The 8468-nt window shown below is 48.7% G+C and overlaps 2 protein-coding genes across 2 annotated transcripts; one reads left to right on the plus strand and one right to left on the minus strand.

Moving 5' to 3' along the window:
- Positions 1-89: 89 nt before the first annotated feature.
- GGS22DRAFT_75000 (uncharacterized protein) lies at positions 90-2638 on the plus strand. Its single transcript, XM_047968002.1, has 8 exons — positions 90-419; positions 532-603; positions 665-697; positions 751-792; positions 846-1145; positions 1200-1427; positions 1483-1519; positions 1575-2638. Exons 2-8 carry the CDS (start codon positions 569-571, stop codon positions 2586-2588), a joined length of 1689 nt encoding a protein of 562 aa, XP_047814885.1. The 5' UTR covers positions 90-419; positions 532-568; the 3' UTR covers positions 2589-2638.
- Positions 2639-3551, minus strand: GGS22DRAFT_75016 (uncharacterized protein). The gene is made up of 2 exons (XM_047968003.1): positions 3530-3551; positions 2639-3266 (listed from the first exon to the last, which is right to left on the minus strand). Exon 2 carries the CDS (start codon positions 3115-3117, stop codon positions 2689-2691), a length of 429 nt encoding a protein of 142 aa, XP_047814886.1. The 5' UTR covers positions 3118-3266; positions 3530-3551; the 3' UTR covers positions 2639-2688.
- Positions 3552-8468: the final 4917 nt, after the last annotated feature.

The raw sequence follows: 8468 nt of genomic DNA on the forward strand, positions 1-8468 counted from the left end.
AGAGTCTGTCCACGTCCGTTGATTAGTACTCCGAGTCTCGAGAGAAGTTATTCAATCGCTTAAAACACCTGGAAGGAAACGACCAGCAAAGAACCTCAAATATCAGGCCCCATCGTCATCGATATCATCGACGTCTAAAAATCAATCTCGTTCAACGGTACCTTTTGTCAAACCCGCCGCCACCGAACTCGACGTCTTGAAATATTCGAGACATATCGCAACATACTTGTCTAGTTTATATGTTGTGATATAGACGCAGCTGTTACCATTACTCTTTAATCAATCCCGCTTCTTAACAAAGGAGGCACCCCCGCTATCCACATCCAAGCTGTTGTCTAGGAACGCCCGGTAACTAGATCCACTCGCAAACCCATTCGCTCGCTTCATCTGGCACGAATATATATCGTGCCTTGCTTCACGTGAGTAGCCTTCCCGACTGGCTTGTCCCGCTGGCAATAGTCCATTGCCAGATACGGATGTGTCGGTTCCAGTGCTAGTGCTAGTCCCGATATACTAACCTATCCGCATTAGTTCTTTATTTCAACTTTATAATTTTACAGCTTTTCCAATGGCTGGCCCAGGTGGTGGTCCTCCCCGACGCAGGTTTGTTTCCTTTAGCAAACTAGATATTTTTAGGGCTCTGTTTGCTGATTCTTGTGTCCAGTCACACCAAGTCCCGCAAGGGCTGTGATAACTGGTATGCTTGGCTTAACGGTATTTACGTCAGAATAGGAACTGATCGATCTGTAGCAAACGTCGACACATTCGCTGTGACGAGAACTTTCCCCAATGGTCTGTAACCACCTCTTACCCGTGATATATGTAGCTTGCTGACTCCCCAGCAGCCGTAATTGCACCAAACATAAGGTCCGATGCCCGTACAACGATGTTCCGGTCCCTGATGAGAGGGCCGCAACTCCCGATAAGCCCGATCTGATGTGGACCCCTGAGATCGAGGCCGCCGTCGAGCAGTGGCAACGAACTGGTGTTTTCCCGTTCCCGAGCCTCAACATCTATCCCGCGCCTGTACCTCAGTACTTCTCGGTTGAGGACCTTCGGTTAATTTTCCACGTTGCTGCTATCTGCAATGAGATGAGTGCCATGGATGCCAATGGGTTCACTCTTTGGACCCGCCAAATCCCGACGTATGTCTTAAGTTTTTGACTAGTTCTTGATCTTGTGTGCTAATTTACATGCAGCATTCTCAAAATTGGTGCTACTCATGGATACGTCATGCATGCCTTACTCGCCTTCTCGGCTGAGCACATCGCTTTCTTGACCAACTGCCCACACGTGGGCAGCATGGCTTACGAGCATCGCGGTATTGCGCTCAAAGGCTTGCAGGAAGCCATAGGGTCATTCTCCCGTGAAAATTCGGATGCCGTTCTGGCTGCCTCGCTTGTGCTCTCGTGGCAGGCGACAGATTGGTAAGCAATAAATGCACGCACCCGTGAGACCATAGCTTACCAGATGAAATAATAGGCGAAGCTGGACCCAATTGATGCAAGGAACCTCATCCGTAAGTGCAATTTGATGCCTATTAAAAAAACTATACTAACGCAAATTCGTAATAGGTGATTGACGCTATGGAACCTTGGAAGCATGAATCCCAATTTGGAGAGTTCATTGCCGAAAGCAGCACGTTCCCTACTGCTCCTCCGTCCCCCACGCCGGATCACAAGCCTCACCAACCGCGCAAGGAGGATCTCGATGCGTTCCAGCGCACCATTAACCAGATCACCAAGGTTGAAGCTCACCTCAAGCAGAACAAAGAAGATCCCCAATTGGCCACGCAGCTAGTCTGCTTCCTCAAGGGTGCTCGCAAGGTTAGCCCAATCCAGTCGATTGAAGATCAGTTTGATCGACTCCGGCCACTCCGCACCTGGCTTTTCTGGCTTCCTGTGATGTGCTTCAAGCAAAACGGCACTTCTCCAAGTGCTCTAGTTGTTGTCGCGCACTATTACACAGCTGCTATCATGATGGAACGCCTCTTCCCTGAAATCGGAGCTGCCTATTTCGGTAGTCTTGCAATTGGCCCCGTGGAAGAGATTGCTCGACGCCTGCTCTCAATCAACGTTTCTGGAAGCCTTGACGGGGACTCGCAAACGCCTCTCACTCTCATGGAGTTCCCCATCGACACCGTCAATGAGTTCCGATCTAGAATGGGCTGGGTCCAACCAGTTCGCACGCCATCCTTCCCTCAGTTCGACCCGCCCAACTTTTATATGGGCGAGGGTATGGCGCAAGGCACCCCACCCCCCACGAGCTCATACATGCCGTACGAGGACAATCCGGCGTTCAGCTGGAGCACCGAAGATCTCTCCGTGATACCAGAGCAGGAGTCTGGGGTTAGTCCCTTGGCCATTTCCTCTCCATACTCTAGCCAGCAGTATCTCAACATCCCGTCTCCATCGTACGGAGGCTACAGCCCGGTATCTTCGACCTTTGGAGAAGGCTCCATCACGTATAGCGATCACGAGGAATTTGGCTCGTGGGACTCTAGCATGACGGCTTATCCGCCTCTTGGCTCTGGGCCCAACAACTTTGGTGTCGGGTTCGTCTCTCCAATCCAGACCGTGTGGATCTAAGCTGTCAGGCATCCCACAACGGCTCTCCGTTCTGACGTGGAAGAGGACAAAAGTGATTAACCTTGCCGCTCAGGAACACCAATGCATCTTCGTCCTCCAATTACTTTACGCTTGAACTTCCCACACAACGGATGGATTCCACCGCTTTACCATCTCCGGCCTTTCGCCATGCTCCCTCGCCGTTCCTCAACCCCGAACAATGGCACGGCCCTCCCATGGAATCAACCACTCCCCTTTCTCTATCGGCACCGTCACCCACCTTTTTGTCGTCACAGATGTTCCCGCACCACCATCGGCAACATTCTTCCGTTTCTTCGGCTCCTTTTCCAATCAAGAGAGAGCAAGAATGATGACTCACCCTCACGACCCAGAAGCCCGACTCTTCCCGAAACAAATTTAATACTCCTTTTTCGACTTTTACCACAGACGCAATTGTATACCACGCTCCTTTGACAGGATTCAAAGAAACCAACATGTCCAGTATCGACACAATGATGCCCCACAGTCCTTTTTGTTGCACGAAACGCATAATACGTATTGCATAATGATCAAACTTACGACGCTCCTTACGACATTTATCGAAGATACCCAAATAGACACTCCTTTTCTCAGGATATCGAATTATATAGACCGACCACCTCACGCTCCTTTTACGATTTACGACGATATCTACATTTGGTATAGAATCTCAGCCGCTCCTTCCGGAATTGCATTGTTTTGAGTTAGGATACCCCTATTACCCTCTACCAAATTGCATAGCGACTGTTTACAACTCTTGATCCGGGAACAAAAATTTGACGACCTTGCGGGCGGTCTGTCACATGCATTGGGACGGCGTTACTTGATTTATTTGATTTTGATTTGCAGCTGGGGGATATGTTTTTGGAATAGAAAAGATCCTGATGAGGACAGTTGTGTATGCTAGGATCTGGGAGCGGTATGGTAGCAACAGAGAGTCGCCTTGGGGCGACTGCTTAGGAAATGCTTAGGAAATGCTAGGAGTTATTGGAGTCGCTTTTATTTGGATTTGGATCGAAGCGCAAAAGCAGTTTCAGATACGGAGACAGGGAATGAAGGCTTTCAGCAGGAGCATATGGTTATCGCTTGTTGCTCCATTGCTCGGAGGGCATGAGGGTTAATACTTGCAGCAGTTGACTGGCCGTTTTACTCGGTTCAGATGCTTGCGGACGGCGACGAAGCTGGTCTCGCCAACTCGCGGATAACTAATCTTAATTATAATACAATGAATCGCTGTTCTCCTACGAATATTCTTCATTTTTGCCTCTGATTGTTGTGTATATTTCCTGTATATCACTTGGTCCTGACGTCTATTGTGATATCTGTACTAACAAGAAGAGTGATTTGGACAAAAGAAGCAAAATACATCCCACTAGCCGAGCTGTGTCCTCGGTTAGGTGCGCCATCGAGGGGTTTAACCTTTCCCCTTAACTCGCTACACAATCAGCTAATAGGACCCTAGAAATGTAACCTCGTCATATGAACCGGGACGAGCCGTCTTATGTTTTAGATGATCAGCCTCGGACCTCTCCTTGCTTACTCTGGCGAGGAACATGCTCGTAGTATTTTTTCCGAACGGTCGATTATCTACCTTGGTTAGGTAGGTAGGTACCTAAGCAGCTAAGGTATTATACATATTACTTGCTAGCCGCATACATGTGTATCCTCCGCCGCAGAATACATAGGTAGCTGACTGGCGGCCGAAGAAGGGGGTCCAGCCAGCCTTCCCTGAACTCGCCAAAATATCCCTAAAGAGGGCGGACCATCCTATACGTCCGCCTTAGCGACCGCCGCCGCTTTTCTAGTCACGAGGCCAATTAGGAAATCGCATGTACGCTACCGTTCCTAGCCACGAGCTTTTTTTTCTTTCGACTGCCGATTTTTCGCCATTAGCTTATATGGATACCTAGGTACCTATATAGGTAGGTATCTACCTAGGTATGTATTTTGTCTATTAGTTACTGCGGATTCCTAGAAAAAAAAAGCTAATCGGACGGTTCCTGACTAGGCTGGACGCCGGCACGACGGTAGGGCTGCTTGGAACCGAGCGTCCAATGGGACGCCGGGGCCGGGGTCAGCCGCGGTATACGAGCTTTTGCTACGAGGCTATCTATTCTTAGACTTATGTCGTCCTACCCGTCCTCCTTTGCACTGCCGCCGGCGTACATTCAATAAAATACAATACAATACATAAGTTGTCTGTGCTATAGGTCGCCGTCGCCGCCGTTTCACATCACGAGGTTTGGCGGACGGAATATCGTTTTGGGGGTATAGGGTCCAAGCTATGGTGATGGTGAGGCAGCCCTATATCAGATGGGACGTTACACTTGGACTTGGACTTGGCTCGAGCAGGTTTGTCGAGTAGGTTTGGCCACGCGGGTGGTTTATAACGTGCTACAGGCAGATATCGGGTGCTGTTTTTAGCGTTGGGTTGTCCTAGGTGAAAGCCGCCCCCCCGAGTTTGTGATAACTATCGTATGTTGTGCCGCTGTTGTAAGATGACCCGAGGTCACAGGGGCGGCGGAAAGGGGCGATGTGTGAGTGAGGAGTTAACGGCCGTGTTCGGGGTCTGGCTCCCCGGAAAACATCTACGGTTTGTTGCCGTTGCGGAACGCCACGAACCGGATATGTCACGTTGCGAGATCGCCCTCCGTTGAGATCACTGACGTAAGTACGTTTCTTCAGATCGGTAGTGTTGCCGCTCTTACTTTGTTCAAATGTTGGGATGACAATATAAACCGTGTGCAGATACTGTGGGTGATGTAGAGGTACCAGATGCATGACCTAGGCGTCTAAAGAACACTGCAGTCTGCAGGAGGTATTGGCTTTATGTCGAATATTGGTTATAATTCTCATTGGCTAACAGCCTGTGCCTCACCTAGGCACTATGCTATGCCCTGTGGCATATCTAAGCCCCTGAGGCAAGGGGGGCAAGGCTTAACTTGGGCAGCTGCGTGGGCTGAAGCAGAGCATGTACAGTACCTCCAGAGCTACATGTACAGTCAAGACTTTCTCGATCTCCGGCGCTTTTCCTCCGAACCGCATGGGCTTTCGGTTCCAGAATTCTGCAAGAGTACCCAAAGTCGACCGGAAGTATATCCTCCAACGCCTTTGTCCACGGACACTGTGAACAATCATCGACCGCGGGGCTTCACACTAGCCCACTTGAATAGGCTACCTAGTACCCATGCAGTAGCTGAGTAGTACTATGTAGCGTCTTTCATGAGGCCTTTTCTAACACCTGTTGTATCATATCACTTCAGAATAGCTTCATAACGATCTACAAGATCACTGTCGTTCGATGGCTAGTGCCCAAGTCACACGCCTCTAGGAGCAGTCTAGCTCAGGGGTTTTCTTTGGCTATGACATCGTCAGTACTCACTTTTCTCCCCTGTCCCTTGATCCGAGATAGATAGATTCGATCTTGGGTTTTCCCTAAGACCCAACTTCTCTACGCTAGCAAGTCTCTAGCGTAGCTGATCTACTACATCCTATAACCCCTTACTAGATGTGTAGATATGTCCGTCTTATGAATTTTCATAACACGCCGGAATACTATAATAGGTAGGAGAAAATAGCATGCGGGACCTAAAGATCGTCTATATTAGTGAGTAGATCTGATAGCATGGAATGATGTCTACGCGAGCATGTACTGAATGATTTACTCGCTAGCTAGGTCCCTACAACTACATAGAAGTCTATCTAGTTCCACACAGTGGTCCCCAGTTACGTTGAAGACGTGAGTGATGGCGCACCTAACTTGCAGATGAGAAGTGCATATGTGGATGAGTTAGTCCGACTTTGCCATGACCTACGAAATCCCTTAGGAATCTGATTACTTACTGTAATAACTATAATATATAGGGGGTACCCGACAGCCGAGATCTGAGATCGAATATATTCACCTCGATTTTTATTTTATTTTATTTCTTTCCCCATTTCACCGCTCATCCTGCACGACAAACACCAAAACTCCGACCATCTGTACTACCACTCACTTACTTGACGCTTGTTACTCGCTCATCCAACCCCAGCCTCCGACGATCTTTGGTGGTGACCAGAATCTCGTATTCGCTAGCTCCATCACGCCAATAGCCCCTGTCAATCCAAACGCAGGCTCCGCTCCGAGGGGTCCCCCCTAAACCCCAATAGCGAATTTTCCGCATCCATTGGTAGGAGAAAAGCCTTGCCGTTACTGCGGTTGCCGGGAGAAATCGAAGTATAACCCGGGGGAACTAGGGGTGCGGCTGGACGAAGGATGAGGGTTACCACTGGTGGTCCCTACGCACATTCTCGGAATGGGAGCTAGTATCTCATGCTACTATATAATATAATGTGGAAGCCTATTGCTTAGTAACTATCTAACAACTGCCTAGCTCTAAGGGCCATAGCTAATAAGAAGACACATACCCGGAGGAATATTCCGTTCTTGGCACTTTCACTTCACCTACTCCTAAGGGCCTAGGGGGGAAGACTATCGTTGATAACCTCAAGACGACTTATCTGCAGATTTCAGGATTCGCTGTAGGTTGTTCTTGGTGCCGCGGAGTCACCTGTTCGTTCTCGAAGGTTTCGAAGCATTCGACCGAGACTTGATACGTCAAGAGCATCAAAAAGTTGTACCCCCCATCTTGACCCCCTGCCGGACCAAACTATGGGAATTGATACTGCAAAAGTGGGAATAGCATTCTCTATGGAAGGATCACCAGTTGGGCACTGTGACCAAATGCGAGAGTTGCAGAACTAATGCTCACACATACATACACCCTTTCATGTATGTACCTACACTCTGTGTTATCTCTACCACCCCCTGTACATATATGCCATGTACGTATGTACTAACCAACATTCGCGAATCGTTCTAGAACCGTTCTCTGCATCTGATAACATGGCACGTCTTTGCCGCTGCCCATGTCCTTATACTAGCCCGTGAAACCAACAGGGAAGCACGACGAACAATGGCATTCTCACTATACCAGATATGCCCTCTGCCGCCTATCGTTGCACTACATCTGCAGTCAAAAGAACCCCTACGCCCTTATGCAGACCCATATAGTCCTCAAGCTTCACACAGCTCGGTGACTTGACAGCAAACACCATAACAGTCTTTCTACGCATCTAACCATATCTCTGCTAACCCATGTCCAAGGCAAAGCACCACGATCGCTAAAACACGGGTGACAATAGGTAGAATAGGAAGCTCCGAAGCAATAACGCCCACCGACCAAACTACCTAACCGACAACTCTTCTTCTACCTAGGGAACCCCGACTCTCGCCAAAACGCATAATCTACCGACAATATAGCATGATACGACCGCCCTCGAACCATACCCGAAACGAACAGCACACTGGAGGATCGCTAATCAGACCTTCTACCGACGACATCTTATATTAAGATTAACTTCACGTCCGTGCGATAACCCGTCTAGGCAATATTTTAGGCAGACATTATCCTATTGAAGTCTTGATGTCATAGCGTAGATCAACAGCCGCGCGAATAGGGAGCTGGTAATATACCATGGGTCCGCGTCTAGATTCAATGACTTCCTCTACCCCCACGAGAGATTGGGACGAGTTAACTCTATTGCTGTATCAGTTGTATCCTGATAATTCCACCAATACATATCGTTGTGTTCGACGTGTAGAGGTAAGCGTGTCTTGGACCATGAGCATCGTCCTAAAGTCTGATATAATCTGGTTGCTGGGGTTGATGTTGGTATCGATCTTAGGAACCCCTATACTAGCTCCTAGGCGGACGAGCGACTTTGCAGCAGGTCCTTTCTGTGTTATTGACTGTGAATTGCATATTGCAAAGCATGGTTAGGTAAGCTGTAATATCAAGATACTACCTACCTTTGAGT

This window comes from Annulohypoxylon maeteangense (genome assembly GCF_022496945.1).
Source record: "Annulohypoxylon maeteangense strain CBS 123835 unplaced genomic scaffold GGS22scaffold_21, whole genome shotgun sequence".
Taxonomy (NCBI): domain Eukaryota; kingdom Fungi; phylum Ascomycota; class Sordariomycetes; order Xylariales; family Hypoxylaceae; genus Annulohypoxylon; species Annulohypoxylon maeteangense.

Bases quoted from the DNA above. Each gene is read 5' to 3' on its own strand.
- GGS22DRAFT_75000 (XM_047968002.1), top strand. From the start codon at position 569: ATGGCTGGCCCAGGTGGTGGTCCTCCCCGACGCAG. The intron at 1,146-1,199 runs GTATGTCTTAAG...ATTTACATGCAG, and splicing joins TGGACCCGCCAAATCCCGAC to CATTCTCAAAATTGGTGCTA. The intron at 1,520-1,574 runs GTAAGTGCAATT...AATTCGTAATAG, and splicing joins TGATGCAAGGAACCTCATCC to GTGATTGACGCTATGGAACC.
- GGS22DRAFT_75016 (XM_047968003.1), bottom strand. From the start codon at position 3,117: ATGCGTTTCGTGCAACAAAAAGGACTGTGGGGCATCATTGTGTCGATA.